We start from the raw sequence: 18,238 nt of genomic DNA, 5'->3' as shown, positions 1-18,238 counted from the left end.
CCTAATATTTAAGAAGTACAACCCTAAAGCTAGGTTATATCTAAATGTGATGGTGTCCTACCATTTGTCTCCTCCCTTGAGAAGGGGAAAATCATTAGTTAAGCCCTGACAGTCAATGGAGAAGACTAGCTACATAAAGTATGGCATATACCCCAACCTCCTGCCCAGGGATCAGAGCGAGCAGGAGGCCCGGGAGACTGTGCTCCTATCTGAGGAGTGGAAACGCAGACAAAGCATCCACTGCTGTGTAACTCTCCTGCTCTACCCACACAGTACAGGGTTCTACCATGTAGGAGACTACCACCTCAACAGTTCTTATAGAGAATCGTAACCCCCAGAAATTAGCACAGAATCCACGTGGGCCAGTGACAGGAAGCAAGGAAGGGATCTTAAATGGCAACCTCAATAAAATTAACAGTAAAGTTATTTTAGTGTCGTGACTAGAATTATCCGCTGTAGCCTTGCTTTCAACAGACCATCCCACAGAGCATCGAAAGCCACTGCCTTGTGACTTATTGAACAAGCAGATACTGCTCCAGATAAGGGCACTACACAAGCTAAACTGAGCCAACTCATGCAGTGGTAAAGACCACACCAAGGTAAACATTGAAATTCATGAAGCTGAAGAGGTGGTGCAACACTTAAGATCATTGTCTACTCTTCTAGAAGACCCAGGTTTGATTACCAATACCCACATGGCAGCTCACAACCATTTGTAACGCCCCTTCCAGGGGACTCAGTACTCATGTTCTGGCTTTAGTGGGTACTGCATGTATGTAATGCAGATATGCATACAGGCAAAACCACTCATACACATTAAAGTTTAAAAATCTTTTAAAAACAAAACCCCACATTCGTGACCTAATAGGCCATTGCTTTGCAAAACCTTGATGAGATTTTAACCAGGGACCAAATATAAAATTACTCTGTAAAATATATTGTATCAGAGAAAATTTCAAACCAACCAAGAGGAAAATTATGCTTTTATCTGGAACTAGAAATATGCAAAAGCTGAGGGCTAGAGTGATGTTGCTGGTCTTCCCGGTGACTCGTTCTGTAACCAGCATCTGCACTGGCTTGCTTACATCTAGCCTGCGAGCACTCCACATGCACGTGCACACACACACACACACACACACACACACACACACACACAATTTTTTTTAGATGCAAGTTGAAATATAATAGCATACTCTTTATATTCATATACATAAGTACACATGTTCCTTAAAAGGATCTACAATAGACATCTGAGATACCTGATCATCCCACTTCCCAAAGATGACACCATGTTTGCAAATGTTTGCTCAAGTGGTTTCTCTGATCCCTTTTGGTTCACCTGTAAAAAATTTAAAACAGCATGACTTTCTATTTAGATAGTGATGCCAGGAAAATAACAAGCACACTCTAAGCTTTCATTTTGGCATAGAAACACCAGGAAGAGGAAGTCATCTGAACCAACTTTGCAGGATCTATGGAAACACAATCAAAGTTTATAGCAACCAGTAAAAAGTCTATGAAGAAAGGGCTACCTTCCAACCACAGAATTCTGTCTTTTCTCCTCCACCACACAGGGTGATGAGTTTTGTGGGAAACACTAGCAATATTGTTTCTAGCTCTCTTTGTCAAACCAGTAGAAGCAGACTAGAGTTGTACACAAAACTGTACATACCAGAAGGACTAAATTATCTGTGTTGTGTAACTGAATGAAGGTCAAAAAATACTGGACTGATTGTAAAAGCTACAACTGCACTATTAGCCAATAGATATCTGGGGCAAGAGATTCAATCTGGACAGAGGCATAAAACAGACCACCTGAAGTCAGGCACACAAAGTGATGCTCTTTAGAAAATAGGGACATTCAAGAGCAGCAGTATATATGAAAGACTTCAGAAAACTACTCTATACTTAGGCAAGAAACATGTCTAGAAAAATCCTAATACTGCAGACATCACTGCCCATTGCTCTTTAGCTCTGAAACATGTCTGGCTGGCAGCCAAATAGATGGCTGTCTCAGAACAGAGTTTGCAAAGAAGACATGTTGTTATTTTGTCCTTTTGTCTTTTCTCAGTTCCTAAAATCAATGAAATCTGGAAAAACATTAGCTGAACATACTAAAAGAGAGTCTTGAGTGAGCATATATGATGAGGAAAATCTTTGCAAAAGAGTCTGGAAAAGGTCTCACAATCGACTGAATCACTATGATCTTTAAAACTCAAAATACAAAAACAACAAAACCAACTACAACCAGCTCCGGAAAGAAACCTGATTCCCAGTGTTACCACATTATAACAATCCAATATATAATTTTTAAGGAAACAGTCATACAAAGAAACAGGAAAAAAATTGGCTTATCCAATACACCAGAATTTTTTTAAAAGATTTATTTATTTATTTTACGCATGTGAACACAATGTAGCTGTCTTCAGACACACCAGAAAAGGGTATCAGATCCCATTACAGATGGTTGTGAGCCACCATGTAGTTGCTGGGAATTGAACTCAGGACCTCTGGAAGAGCAGTCAGTGCTCTTAACCGCTGAGCCATCTCTCTAGCCCCCTGTAACTTCCATTTTATAATTTCAAAGTGTCTTCCTTTATACCTCTCACTCCTCTATACTACACACACACACACACACACACACACACACCCCTGTAGACACATACATACACAGGCACACATGCACACATCCATACACTAAGCCATCTCTCCAGCCCCAATACACCAGAATTTAAGAGATAAAACAAACATTAATAAAAGGGAATTCCATTACTGCAAATGCATATATTAAAAACAAACAAAGAAACAAAAAGCTAGCTGGGTGTGGCACAACATGCTTTTAATTCTAGCACTCAGAACATAGAGGCAAGCAGATCTCTCTGAGTTCAAGGAGGATGTGGGTTCAATTCCCAGCACCCACATAGTGGCTCCCAAGCATCTATATAGTTCCAGGGGATCTTGATGATAGCTTCTAGCTTCTGTGGGCACCAGGCACACACAGGTGACATACTTATACAAATGAATATAAAAATAAAAAAAGAACGCTTCAAATCAATAATCTAACTTTACACATGCTAGAAGGAGCTAGAAAAACAAAGTAAATCCAAGGGTAGCAGAAGAGAAGGAGTGATAGAGATCAGAGCAGAAATGAACGAAACAAGCAGAAAGCCAGCGGGAGACAACTGAACAAACGCTGGCCCTGGCGAGCGCAACAGCACAGACAACAAGCTCAGCTGCACTGAACAAGAAACAAACAAGAGAGGCAAGATTCAAACTACTACAGCCAATAATGCTGATGAGGGCACTGCTAATTACTTTTAGAAAAACAGAATTATAAGAGGATATTCGTGCCAAAAAATGTGCAACTTAGATTTAAACAAATTTTTAAAGAAAAAACAAAAAAAAATCAATTTACTAAAACTGAACCTTGAAGAAACAGAACTGGAATACAAAGTTGGATCTGGGGGCTGTCTGAGACTCAGACTCTGTTGCCTGCCTCTCTGTCCTCAGTGGAAGAGGATGCCCAAAGTCCTGATGTGACTTAATGTGCTGGGCAGGTTGGTACAGGGTCGGGGGATCCTCCCCTTCTCTAAGGAGAGCAAGGTATGGTGAAGTGGGTGGGAGGGTGAGACTGGGAGGAGAGGAGTGACTGCAATCAGCATATAAAGCGAATTAATTAATTAATGAAAAAAGTTGGATTTGGTGGCTCACACGTAATTCTAGCCCTTGGGAAATTGGGTCAGAAGGAACTCCAAAAGATTAAGGGCAGCTCAGGCTAACAGTGACCCTCACCAACCTTCCCAGTCCACCAAAGGAAAATCTAAACAGAAACCGAAAAAGAAAAGAAAAGAAAAGAAAAAGAAAAGCCCCAGATCAGATGGCTTCACCAATCAATTTAACTTGGTTTTAAGGATTTAATAAGAATTAGTACCACTTTTCCTTAAACTTCATTATGTTCTTTAACTCATTCATAATAACCAAACAGTAGAAATAAAGCAAATGTCTGTTAATTCATGAATAGATAAAAGTCTTATATGCCTACAATATTATTCAGTCTTTTTTTGTTTTTGTTTAAATTTTTTTATTGGATAATTTATTTATATTTCAGATGTTATCCCCTTAACCCATCCCCCCTCCGCCGCCCCCCCCCCAGGAACCCCCTATCCCATCCCCCCTCCTCCTGCTTCTATGAGGATGTGCCTCCCCACCTATCCCCCAATCCCACCTCCCCACCCTCGAATTCCCCCACACTCAGTGTTCAGCCTTCATGGGACCAAGGATCTACTCTCCCACCTATGCCCGACAAGGCCATCCTCCCCTACATATACAGCTAGAGTCCTGGGTCCCTCCCTATGTGTTCCCAGGCTGGTGGTTTAGACCCTGGAAGCTCTGGCTGGTTGGTATTGTTGCTCTCTTCATGGGGCCACAAACCCTTTCAGCTCCTTCAGTCTTCTAATTCCTCCATTGGGAACCCCTTGATCAGTTCAATGGTTAGCTGTGAGCATCCGCCTCTGAATATGTTAGACTCTGGCAGACCTCTAAGGAGACAGCTATATCAGGCTCCTGTCAGCATGCACTTCCTGCCATCCACATCAGCGTCTACCTTTGGTGACTGCACACGGGATGGATACCCAGGTGGAATGGTCTCCAGATGGCCCCTCCTTCAGTTTCTGTCCCACACTTTGTCTCCATATTTGTTCCCTGAGTATTTTGTTACTCTTTCTAAGAAGGACTGAAGCACCCATACTTAGTCTTCCTTCTCCGTGAGCTTCATGTGGTCTGTGAGTTGAATCTTGGGTATTTCAAGCTTCTGGGCTAATATCCAATTATCAGTGAGTGAATACCATGTGTGTTCTTTTGTGACTGGGTTACCTCACTCAGGATGATTTTCTAGTTCCATCCATTTACCTAAGAATTTCTTGAATTTACTGTTTTTAAATAGCTGAGTAATACTCAGTCTTTAAAGTGATACAGTTCTGATAAACATGGATGAATCTTTAAAATGTTATACTAAATGAAGCAAGTAAAATGCAGAGGACAAATATTGTATGATTCTATATGTATGAAAAACATAAAAATAGACAAATTCAGAAGGATTAGAGGGTAAAGTAAAAAGGAATCACTAGGAGCTAAAAAAGAAGGTGAAAGAAAGACTACTAGGATCAGAGTTTCTGTTTTGTATGATAAAAAGTTATAGAAGCATTAATTTATTAGAAAGTTTTTTTTGTTGCCCACCCCAAAAAAACATTCAAACTTACCAGATTAATTATTACTTGCTTTCCATAAATAATTACTTGTGAATCAAAATGCCTTTGGAAACCATCCATCTAGAAAAGAGAAAAGGTGTATAGTTTATTAAACTACAGGATTATTTATCTTTAAAAAAAAAAAAAAAAAACACCTCCATAACCATCCCATTTCTATACTCAAGAGAATGTCAGGATGAGGACCATACTTTCCGGATGTTGGAAACACCATAGGCAAGTAACTGGCTGTGACAGCCACTGTATGCTGCACTACAGTATCACTATTTGAGTTCTGAAGACAACTTCTGACAGACACACTCCATTTATAGACATCACTGAGATCTCCCAAGTGCCCATCTGTCATGCAGCTCAGTGAGTCTTCGTTCTAGTACTCGTAACATGTTCCTGAGGCAGTTTGTCCTACAGCCCAGGAGAAGGGCCTTGAAGTTGTTGAATTCTGACTTGTGGGGAACAAATGTATGTTCTAAAAGCAACTTAAGTTCTATTTTAACCAATGAAAAATTCAGAAAGATACATACGTGATTTGCTACTTTGTTGATCTGTGGGTGTGGTTTGTACTTTAGATTTGGTCTTTGTGACCAGAAAACAGGTATTGATCCTCGAGTCTAAAAGAAAGAAATGTGAAAAGATAAACTAGGTTCTCAACCTAGTTATTGAAAGCAGAACACATATTAACAGCTTTGCAAAGAAAAACAACAATCTAGCAGCTACAGGACAACATAGAGCGCCTCCCTCAATACATACATACATACATGCATGCATACATAAATGCATGCATACATACATACATACACACTCTTGTTTATGGAAATATGCTTAAAAAGCACTTTCCCTTCCCAGTGTTACACACACGGTGCTTGTGTAACAGAAAGTTTTGTTAGTTCTAATTCCTTAGTTCTAAAACAAATATTTATCTACTAGTAAAAATTAGCAAGTTATATACACATTATATAGAAATACAATACGAAATATAGAAAATAGCTTTACTCATTCTCAAAGGAATGTATTTATGACGATCTGGATTTTCTTAGCACTGACACCTGGAGTAGGAAATACTGCACAGCTTCCCCAGAGGCAGCAGGTGAGCAGGGCTGAGGGAGGCAGGTGAAGCCAAGTGTATACTGTACTGTCAGCTTGCTCCATCAGTATCACCCTAGTTGGTCTAAAGGCTCCACTGCTGAACTGCTCACGTTCCACAGACCTGACACTTCCTTCTCCGTAAGACAGTGCCAGATTAATAACCAACCCTTCTATTAGCTGAACTTTTTCCACACTGTATATGAAGTTAGTATGTAAGAAGGAAGACTGGCCTGGCAGTAAACACATGTAATCCTAGCTTTGGGGATGTGGAGACAGAAGGATCAGGAATTCAAAGTCATATAACCAATTATGTAGTAAGCTTAAGGTCAGCCCGTACTACATGAGATGATGCTGTTTCAAAAAAAAAAAAAAAAAAAAAACTGAAGAGGAGGAAGAAAAAGAGGAAGAAGAGAAAAAGAAAGAAAGACAAAGAAAAGAGAAAGAGCTATAAGAACATTTCAACATGACAGGAAATGAAGATCAAGCAGAAAAGGCCAGCTGGATGACCAGCAGACACACACACTTGCCTGTACAAACGAAGCCCTGTTCCCACTGTAGTGCACAATCTGTTCTGTTTCTACAAAGTTAGCTGCGTGTCCTTCAGAATCAATTCCTAATATTTGGTACAAAAGAAATATATAAAAAAATCATTAACTCAAGATAACTTAAGAATTATCAACAAAGTTCAGATTAATGGATAAGTACTTATAAAAGTTCAAACAAATAGTATATTATCAGAAAACTAAAAGAAGCTCAAATTGGCTTAGTCAAGATTTATTTATATAAACATAAAGTTTGTTGATTTTTTTTTTTACTAAAAATATCCTCAAAAACACTCCCTTTTGAAGAAAGTCAAGTATGCCTACAAATCCTATTTTGAAAAGTTAAAACTATCATTTTTTGTGATTATACTTTATAACAATATAACACTCAATGAAAATGTGGCTTATTGTGCCAATAGTATTTATTTGTAATTCAGAGTACCCCTAGAAGATATTTAAATATCAAATAAAAATTCTGTATGATCCTAAACATCCATGACCATGAACATGTCCACAAAACCTAGTTTGAAAAGCAAGTTCATGTAATTACCAGAGACTCTTCACTGGTTAGGCATTTTTGGTACCTGAAGTATTGTTTACATACTTCATTGTTGCTAAGCAAAAGCAATTTTCAAGGTAGCCCTGACCCAGATTTCCAAATTACCAGAAAGAAATCAATAGATTAACTCCTCAATATTTAAAACATCCTTTTTTCTCTGACATTTCTCAAAGAAAGCATTTTGAGTTATCATTATCAGTATATCTATAGCTATGCATTAGTAGATAATCAGAAGGAAGCAAATTTATTGAGCTACCCTGGCAATGGCGTCACTTCTCAATGCTAAATTACTTTCAGAGGCACTACATGTTTTTCTGTGGTGTTGTGAATGAGAAGAGCTCCCCACAGGCTATGAGGGAGTGGCTCTACTTGAGAGGGAGTTGTCATCTTGTTGGAGTAGGTATGGACTTGGAGAAATGTGTCACTTGAGGATAGGGGAAGAGGACCTTGGGGTTTCAAAAGCCCAAGGCAGTCCCAGCGTCTGTCTTCTTCTGCTGCCTGTCAATTTGGATGCAGAACTCTCAACTACTTCTCAGTATCACGTCTGACTGCATGACACTATGATGTAATAGACTAAACCTTTGAAACTGTAAACAAGCCCCAATTAAATGTTTTCTTTTTATAAGAGTTGCTGTGGGCATGGTGTCTCCTCACAGCAACAGAACACTAAGATACCTCCCATAATTCTCATTTAGGAACAAGCATCTTGTTATCAATTATTTTAAAAAGAGAAAGAAGTGGAAGACAGAAAGGAGGAAGATATCATTATGAAAAAGCTTCCAAAGTATATTAATTTTTTAAAAGAAACCAAGATGTAGGAAAACATGTATAAGATATAACCACTGTCTATATAAAAGGAAGAAAACATAACTGTATTAATATAAAAGGTTATAGAGTTATATAAATAAGAAACTAATATCTGGTTATCTGACAGAGGACTAAGAACCAAGCAGAAGATTGGGCAGTCTTCTAGTACATGTCTTTATCCTAGCACTCAGGAGACACAGACAGGTAGAGATCTGTGAGTTTGAGAAGAACCCTTGTCTACAAATTGAGTTCCAGGACAGTCAAAAGTTATACACAGAAACCCTGTCTTGAAAGGAGAAACAGTAATAATAATAATAATAATAATAATAATAATAATAATAATAATAATAAAACAACAACAAAAAACAAAGAACCAAGCAGATTAAATGGAAATTTTCTATCAGTTTAAAAATAAAATTTATATTTAATATGTATTCAATGCTTAACAATTCAAGAAAATGTAGTTAAGGAGATACTAACTCTAATTTAACTGAGACCATTCTTAGTGGCTTTTTAAGTGCTACGGCATCTGTAATAAGATTAATAAGATATTCTCTATATATAACATTCTGGGTTCAAAATTACAGTTATTTGTTGAATAGAACTTTATTCGGATACAGTGTGGTTGAAAGCAAAATGAATGCTGGGGAATCTTTATGCTCAGAGTAACTAATACACATCATAGTAGTTTGGTTTGAGCAAATTAGCATATTTAGATGCAGAGCCTACAGGAAACTCAAAAGATAAAATAATATTTTACAAACTGACATCATGAAGTAAAATAGCTACCTTTATACATGCAATAAAATCAAGAATAGTAAGAGAAATAATATTTGGTATGAGTGTATATTACTGAATATCAGCATACTTTCAGACACCCGATAAACATGTAGCTGTTCTTAAACAGCTAATGGCCCATGGGCCATGTTAACATTTGCAAAGTAATTATAGTAGCTGGAGAGAAGCACAGAAGACTTACCAATTACAGTGAGAGAGGACGTTAATAGGGGCATCAAATAACACAAGATATAAAAAGTTACAGGTAAGTCATTTAAGACAAGCAATAAACAATAGCAGATATGGCCCAATCATGCTGACATGAAATGATCCTTACCTCTCACATAATAACGCACACCAGCTCTGAAACAACTCCTTCGGGAGATGAGAATCCAATCAAAATATTTTCCATTAATAGAACAGGAGTGCATAGTAATAACTTAACTATATTAAGAAAAATGTAACAGAAGTATTTCCAGAATCAATTTAAATCTATTTAATAGGAATGAGTTGTCTTAGGAGAAAAATAAAAGACAGAATATGCAAGTCTTTCTGGTTCTTCATGACTATTTCCAAACCCTGAGGATCCTCATTTCCAACTGTAAAATCTGTCAAGTCAGTTCTCCTGCATTGACATGTGGACAGAATATTTAAAAACGTTTCTAGTGTTTTCTATTTAATTTTCTCCTTTCCAAGTATCTTCAACTATTTTTTAAAAGTATAAAGCTAAGTATCAATGATATAACTAAGACCCTATTCTGAATGAAAACCAGGAATCTGAAGGAAATTAATCTTCAAATAAGAAATGGAAAACAGAAAGGAGCTAGAAATCTCTGCACTCAGAGGTACAGGTACAAGGTCATAGTCAGAAGCAGAGTTCAAAACCAGCCTGGGGTTTCTTCAAGCCTTTCCTTCAATACTAGTCACTGAATTGAACAATTAAAACTGATTAAAATGGTGGCCTTTAAGTCAAATCTATTTGATTAAAATAAGACCTCTATACACAGTGCATCTCCAAAGCACGTGAGCTTTCTCCATCTGACTCTTACTGCCACGGGGAGTGAGCACTCACTCCATCCCTTCGCTTGGCTGTCATTTTACCACTAAACAGTGTATTTGGTCTGAACACCTTTTATCTTTTTGTATGAAAGGCATTACAGTGTAGGTTTTCCTGTGGCCTCTCATGCTCTGTATGTTTCTGGGGCTCATTCACTACTACAGTACTTAATTATCCTCTGCATAAATATACTGCTGGTGTGTGTGTGTGTATGTGTGTGTGAGTGTGTGTGTTGTGGGGGGGTCTCTACTTGAGACGAAGTCTCACTACAACTCAGCTTGGCTTCAATCTGTTAACCTTTTCCCCTCTGTCTGCATAGGGATAAGAATACAGACATGCAACACAGCAGAAAGAATATACTACTTTACTCATCTGTTCTGCTGTTGACAGACATGCAAGTTGGTTTTGGTTGTTTCTGGCTTAGGCTGTCATAACGAGTTTCAACAAATATCTCTTTGTGTAAGCATGTGGACGTGGATCATCCGCCATCTGATACGATGAAGAAACGTCAATGGACTTGAGGATGATTTTAGCTTATCCTCTTTACCAACTCCTGATAGATATTATTGAGCTTATCCAGCTCATAGAAGCAATAAGAGGATAACAAGTTTTACTGTTTCACTGGTCTTATCATTTGTCTTTGCTCATTTGCTCAGGTTTGCCCTGCTGTTGTGTGCTATGCGTAACATCTTTTTCTTAACAGAATTTGACTCACTCATCATAATAAGAATCTGAGCGTCTGCCATCCAACTTACAACCAAGTCTCAATTTACCCATTTCTTTCCCTTTCTAGCCAGTTGAATTTATGTCCAGAAATAACAACTTTTAACAAGCTTGTAGCAACCATTCTCCCATCTTTCTAGCTTTTGTACCTATAACCCTTACCTAAAAAAACAAAAAACAAAGCCTTTCTTTTGAGCTTTATGAAAATGACACTACACCCTAACCATCTAAACCTGTCTGTCATTACTCCCCATCCACAAGTTCCCAGAATCATCAAAAGCAACAACCTATTTCTCTTCAGAGTTGTGTGTAATCTGAAAAGGACCAGGCCACAAAGCCATAATTCTTCCGTTCTGTGGGGCTATTTTGTTATAACAGGCTGCTGTAAATGCATTAGGAATTCATATAAGAAGTTTTTGCAAATTCTAAAATATCAATAGTAACTACTGATGATCCATTCCTGCTGTCTGTCACCATCAAACTTACTGATGGCTCCTCAAGCTCCCAAGTTATTCTCCATTGAAAATCACAGCACCAGAGAAGATTCCAGGGCCATATTTCACTTGCTTGCCAAAAGTGACAATTTTGAAACAAGGCACAAAGATAAACCAAAATATTAGCCTGCTGTTAGAGAGCTAAAACTGGCAGAAAACATGACTAACTTGACTCGCTTTCCTGATTACAAAAGAAGTACGTATGCTTACATGCACAAACACATATCAAAATGAGATAACTTCTGAAAAGGAACAAATTCACTATTTTTTATCAAGAGTTAGACACAGGCCCACCAAACCTACTCCCAGAAGGCCCACTCCACACACTCAATTTCCACCACTCCATAGCTTACAACACTGCTTTATATTTCACTGAAAATAAAAGGCCTATATGCTCCTAAGACATATTACCCACTGAACCCACAGCTATGCCAGAATTCCCTCTTTATTCCCACAGTCAGCCTTACTCCAGTATCTATGTTTACCATTCCCAACTTCTCTAAAACCTTTCTTAGCAGAATTTGTTAATGTCCTCATTTGGAGGAGGAGGACAGGAACAGAACATAGCCTCCTTCCTGTGTGGTCATATTTAACCACTCGAGTGTCTCAGTAGCTTCACATTCTTGGAAACACTGTCTTTACTTGCTTCCAGGACACAGCCCGACTCACTTGCTTTTCCTTTCCTCACTGGTCTATGCTGCATCTGCACAAAGCTTGGAGCAACTCTACCATCTGCCCTTTCAAGTCTGTGGTTCATTTTTAGAAGATCTTTACCCTGAGGCCTACAGTACATGGCTCTAGCATTTTCTCACTATGCTGATGATACACTCTCTTTCTCTGGGCTGATTTTCTATTTACATTTCTATCTCCCTTTACTAATTCTATCTCATTTCATGGGCTGAAATGCCATCTAAGGGCTGATGAGATGGCTCAGTGGATAAAGGGCCAAGCCTGAGGGGACCCAAGTTCAGTCAATCCCTGGAACCCACAAGGTAGGAGAACAGATTCCTGAAAGTTATCCTCTGACCTCCAAAAGTATATGCATGCACACACAAGCTAAACCAATGTTGAAAGGAAGGCAGGAAGGCAGGAAGGCAGGAAGGCAGGAAGGCAGGAAGGCAGGAAGGCAGGAAGGCAGGAAGGCAGGAAGGCAGGAAAGAAGGCAGGAAGGCAGGAAAGAAGGCAGGAAAGAAGGCAGGAAGGCAGGAAGGCAGGAAAGAAGGCAGGAAGGCAGGAAAGAAGGCAGGAAGGCAGGAAAGAAGGCAGGAAGGCAGGAAAGAAGGCAGGAAGGCAGGAAAGAAGGCAGGAAGGCAGGAAGGCAGGGAAGAAGGCAGCAAAAAAGGCAGGAAAGAAGGCAGGCAGGCAGGCAGGAAGGCAGGAAAGAAGGCAGCAAAGAAGGCAGGAAAGAAGGCAGGAAAGAAGGTAGGCAGGCAGGCAGAACATCTAACCTAACCACCTACAAATTTATACCTGTAAGGCCAGAAAAGTGAGTCAGATAGATTAAGGTACTTGCTACCAAGCTAAACAACATGCGCTCCATCCCCAGGACCCACATAGTGGAAACAACAAACCAGGAACCTCAAGTTGTCCTTTGAACTCTATACATACATCATTATGAAGATGCACCTCCATACACATATTCAGTAAAAACCTCTCCTCACCTCCAGTTCTCTCACCCTAGATCCTCCCTCGTGTCTTCATATGCCCACCTACAGAAGTGCTGAGCTTAACACATGACACTCCTCTCCTTCCCTACTTCAGACTTCCCCATCTCAATGGATGGTTTCCTTCCACTTAACATGATGAGAACCTCACAATTACATCAATAGCTTTCATATTCCAAAACTAATTAGCAAACCTAGTAAGCTCAGTTTTCCAAAGTTGCCTACCTACCAACAGTGATGCCTTCCTCTCATTTGCATGACCTTATCTCATGCATTGCTCACACCTGTCCTTTAAGTTCCTCATAAACACATCTATTTATCCCTGTCTATAGTACATTCCACTCAGATGTACTTGGTGATCTCTCTGTAAATATGAAATACATTCCTAGTTAATAAACTACATTAAACAAAACTCCATTTTAAGCTTTAAACTCAACACTGAATAGGTAGCTATTTATAAAGCAGTCTAGAAAACAAGCCTATGATCTTTTTTGATTAGTATTTGTCCATTCATAATATCATTTTAAAAACAAAGTAGAAACAATTGGCCCAAATCCTTGAAAAACTACTTAAACCATTAAAACACATCTGTTCTTACTTTATTCTTAGGAGAACTTTTAAAAACTGGGTGGAGGGTAGGGTAGAAATAAAGCTGAAGATGTAGAATAAACTTGTCTAGCATGCAGAAGGCATGGAATCCTAGCACTTGGGAGGTAGAGACACAAGGATCACAAGTTCAAAGTCATACTTGGCTACATAGTGAGTTTGGGGCCAGTCTGGGATACATGACACCTATATAAGGGAAGGAAGGGGGAGGGGAGATAGGAAAGGGGAGGGGAGGGGAGATAGGGAAGGGGAGGAAAAGGGAGATGAGAAGGAGGAGGGGAAATAGGGAAGGAAAAGTGAGGAAGGAGAGGTGAAAGTAAGGAAGAGAAGGGAAGGTGAAAGGAAGAGAGGGAAGACAGAAAAGGGAAGGGGGAGAAGGGGAGAGGAAGGGAAGGGAAAGAGGAGATGAAAGGAGGTAAGGGAGGGAGAGGGGAAGAAAAGGGAAGAAAGGAGGGGGCAAGGGGCAGAGAAGGGGCAGGGGAGGGAGGGGAGGGAGGGGAAGAAAGAGACAGCATAATAGGGGATGAAGACAACAAAATAAACAGAGCTTTTACTCTGAGATTTTTCTGATTTTTTCATTTCCCTGTAACTATAAAAGGTATTGTCTCCATTACTTTTCTTAATAATATAAAATTTGAGAAAAAAACAAAACAAAGAAAACAAAAAAATCTGCCAGGCAGTGGTGGCACACACCTTTAATCCCAGAACTTGGGAGGCAGGAGCAGGTGGATCTCTATGAGTTCAAGGCTGCCTGATCTACAAAGTGAGTTCCAAGACACACTAGGGCTTTTACACAAAGAAACCCTATCTTGAAACCACAAAAAAAAAAAAAAAAATAGATAGATACAGAGATAGACAGACAGACAGACACAGATGAATGAATAAAAGTTTTATGGTAGCATAACGAACAAATAAACCTGATGCTTAGGTCACTAAACCTCATCACTGTACTTGACACAAAGATGCACAGGGTCCTGACTGCATCACTCACTTGCACACACTGCAACATCCGTCCTTCATTTATTTTGATATCTCTGATTAGAATGTATCCTTAAAATGAATCTACAACTAGATAAACAAACATTTGTTTTGTATTACACTTTAATTTTCCCCAAGTGATATTCTTTATATTCTACTTTCATATTTTTATCATTCTTCAAATGATAATTTAAAAGTTTTCTTCTTTTCAAGACTGTAGTTCTTAATCTGATTCCTCTTAACACTAAGGAAAGGCATCATTTAACTAGGTTCACTCTGCTCTTGTGTAATTCACTGCTACAAGGTAACTCCAAAAGAACAAGATGCACTATACATCTTTGTTTTAAAGCCATCAGCCCCTAAACTCAAAAATGGGAACTTACTCTGCAGAGGACAAAAATCTAAAAAGGAGAAAGGATGTTTACATCTGTGCTAAGTTTTACATTTGTACAGTAACAGCAATATCTAATAATACTGAAATATTCATTCCACATCATTTGAGACCCTGCATCTGTCTTAAAATTTAAACATTTTTAACATTTAAACATGTAAAATAAAATTTAAACAAAGACTGTAGAAACTAAGGTGCAAAATTTTCAGATAAGGATACAGCCATGCAACACTGGAAGAGCAAACCGATGAACCTAAAAGAAGATATACAATGTGTTTAGAATCAATACGCTCCCTGGCCTGTTCTCTCAACTAAAGGCCTTCAGACAAAGGAGTCACCAGACAATGAACTCAAAGTTCTGAAACCCCTGAGCCTAAACACTTCTCAGACATCTTGTCACAATACAAGATTAGACTTCTACAGAGAACTGTAAGAGAGGGCAAAAGTATGGTCGAGTGTGTATGCTACAGTTAGATTAGTATTATTTACCCACTCCCTAGTGAGTGGTCAGTCATTTCATAGTACACATTCAAACACGTATTAGGATAAGGAAGCAGAGTTGAATTGGAGTACGTTACCTCTGGCTGAGCAGACAGTTCTCTGAGCAGGTGCCCATTCCATACAAACCGCTGATCTGCCTGAGAGAAGTTTTGAAACTTAATGAAATATCTCCAGCAACAGAAGCATTCTAAGATAGAAAATTACACCCATCAATGCCTGGTGGCTAATATGGTTTTCTCTGATATGTCCAACAAAACACATCTCACTTCAAATTCTCCTCCTCTCCCCATTTCTATCTGCATTATAACTCACAAAAACTCTGGGTATCCTCTCCCACCTTTCTAGGTAATCACTGGCTAAGAGCTAAATTTCTTTCAGAGTCTGTGGTGTTTTGACCATAAGCTTGGCCCAGGGATAGGAAGTATGGCCTTTTTGGAGCAGGCATGACCTTGTAGGAAGTGTGTCGCTCACTATGGGGGTGGGCTTTGAGACTCTCCTCCTCGCCACATGGGACAGTCTTCTCCTGGTTCCCTTTGGAATTAAGATGTAGAACTTTCAGCTCCTCCAGCACCATGTCTGCCTGGATGCTGCCATGTTTCCTGCCTTGATGATAATGGGCTGAACCTCTGACTGTGTAAGCTAGTCCCAATTAAATGTTCTCTATAAGAGCTTCCTTGATCATGGTGACTCTTCACAGCAATGGAAACCCTAGCTGAGACAGAAGTCGGTACCAGGAATGGGGTATTGCTGTGACAGGCCTGAGCATGTTTTTGTTTGGAGGAATGTGGATTTGGGGACTTTGGATTTGGAAAGTGGTGGAATGCTTTAAGTGGGGCTTGATGGGCCATCCTAGTAGGAATATGGAGGACTTTGGTGCTAAGGATGATTTGAAATCGGGGGCCTGGCTTAAGAGGTTTCAGAGGAAAAGAATGTCAGTATGTGGCCTAGAGGCTGTTTTTGTGATACTATGGTGAAGAATGTGGCTGCTTTTTGGCCTCTCTGAAAAGTCTTGAGGCTAAGGTGAAGAGATTAAGACTAATTGCATTGACAAAGTCTCAGAAACACCCAGCATAGACTTTGTCCTCTGGTTTACATTTTGATCAAGTGTAGCAAGCTTAGAAAGTACAAAATGTAAGGTTCAAGTAATGAAGGGGCACCAGGAAGTAGAATGGAGTTGAATCCTATGGTCTAGGAGATAAACAGATTAAGGGAACGGTGATCGCAGTACAAGATCTCATCTAGCTAAGCTTATTAGCTGTGTTTTCAATTGAACAAGGAATAGTCTGGACTTTTAATATGGAATGAACTACAATCCAGAAATGGAGGGCACACTTGTGCTCCAGATCTTGAAGCTGGAAGACACAAGCTTTCGATCCACACCTTGAGAAATAGTGACCATGAAAAGCTTAGGTCCAGGCTTGAGAGTACACACCTTTAATTCCAGGACAGAGGCAAGCACAAGTTCAAGGTCAGACTGGTAAAGAGCAAGGTAGGTTCAGGCGTGGTGATACACACCACATCCTTGATCCCAGGATTCAGGAGACAGAACCATGCAGATCTCTGAGTTCAAGGCTAATCTACAGAGAAAGTGAAGGAGTTGGGAAACAGAAATGTAATAGAACAAGGAAGCCATGTTTCAGGCCTAGCAAGCAACAGAACTCAGCAGCTTCAGCCACGTGGCTCTGGATTTCTAGTCAAGAACAGAAGAGACTACTGGGACAACTGATGTTAGTTAGCCAGAACCAAGAAATCAGCAGTGATTAAGAAGAGATCAGCATCACGGAGGTGAAATCTTCTGGGAAATGTTTTCTGAGGACACATGGAAGCTGTTTTCCAGAGATAGCCAAGGTTGTACCTCCTGCTGCAGCTGGACTTGGTAATGCATAAGAATCAACCAGGTGGTATTCATTTTGAAGGCATTAGCTTGAAAGGGTTAAAATTTTTCAGAAACTCCTAGTAGGCTGAGCAGAACCAAGAGTGCAGGTCAGCTTGGTGGTGAGCTCTGTGTTTCAGGAACTTGGCTGACCACAAGATAGATGGTTGAGTACAAATAGGCTCTTGAGAATAGCCTATACAGAATGTTCTCCATGACTGTTCCTTGAACCCTGTCACAAACTGAATAATGGGCTGGTACTTTCCACAGGTGCTTTCCAATGACTCCCCTCACTCCCCCTGGGTTGTGGTTTTTTCCTTTAAATTCCCTCTGCCTCCAAAGCCCTGGGTCAGACCCCACTGCCCCTGCATGGGTTACAGGTCTTGATCTCAGCATGTGGATCAAAATATACCTCTTGCTGTTTGCATCGAATTCAGTGTCTTGTGAGTTATTGGGTGGCTGTGAATTCCCAAGGTTTGAGTGGGGGGAGTTCCTCCCTTTCGTGAGGACTTTACAAGCTGATCATGGAGAGCAGCTGAGGCATGGCACTATGAGATGCCAGGGAAGGCCATTGGTGAAGGTGCAGCCTCACTTGCATTTCATGACCCAGGACTGAAGGGTTCTTGCAAAGAAATTAAGGCTTGGCACCATGAAGAAAACCTATGAGAGGCTACTGGTGACACCTGGTTGCAGCAGAAAACTCCAGTGAATTGGAGATGCCAAAACCAAGGGATGATCACCAAGAAAAGAAGCAGCAGTGCAGTGGAGTCTACCAGAGCCTAGAGTGCTACAGAGGGCAGAGCTGAAGTGACCCAAGCCCTTTGGAGGAGCCCAGAAGATCATGTGTGGATCCCAGACATTGGAACAAGAAGATGTAAAGTTTAAGTTGCCTTGGAGGACCCAATATGTTAAAGATGCC

At 39.9% G+C, this 18,238-nt stretch overlaps 1 protein-coding gene across 1 annotated transcript in view; it reads right to left on the bottom strand.

Annotated features, from left to right (window-relative positions):
• Sacm1l (SAC1 like phosphatidylinositide phosphatase) overlaps positions 1 to 18,238 on the bottom strand; it is a 69,118-nt gene that overhangs the window by 18,738 nt on the left and 32,142 nt on the right. Inside the window, exons 6-12 of the mRNA XM_034484076.2 lie at positions 15,524 to 15,583; positions 15,165 to 15,198; positions 9,370 to 9,471; positions 6,875 to 6,960; positions 5,786 to 5,872; positions 5,259 to 5,327; positions 1,260 to 1,339 (exon numbers count right to left, since the gene is read on the bottom strand). Of these exons, the coding sequence (XP_034339967.1) occupies positions 1,260 to 1,339; positions 5,259 to 5,327; positions 5,786 to 5,872; positions 6,875 to 6,960; positions 9,370 to 9,471; positions 15,165 to 15,198; positions 15,524 to 15,583 (518 nt within the window). The remainder of the gene's footprint in view (positions 1 to 1,259; positions 1,340 to 5,258; positions 5,328 to 5,785; positions 5,873 to 6,874; positions 6,961 to 9,369; positions 9,472 to 15,164; positions 15,199 to 15,523; positions 15,584 to 18,238) is intronic.

This window comes from Arvicanthis niloticus, chromosome 21 (genome assembly GCF_011762505.2).
Source record: "Arvicanthis niloticus isolate mArvNil1 chromosome 21, mArvNil1.pat.X, whole genome shotgun sequence".
NCBI classification, from domain to species: domain Eukaryota; kingdom Metazoa; phylum Chordata; class Mammalia; order Rodentia; family Muridae; genus Arvicanthis; species Arvicanthis niloticus.
The sequence above is the reverse complement of the archived record's forward strand: the minus strand, read 5'-3'. Positions and strand labels throughout refer to the sequence as shown.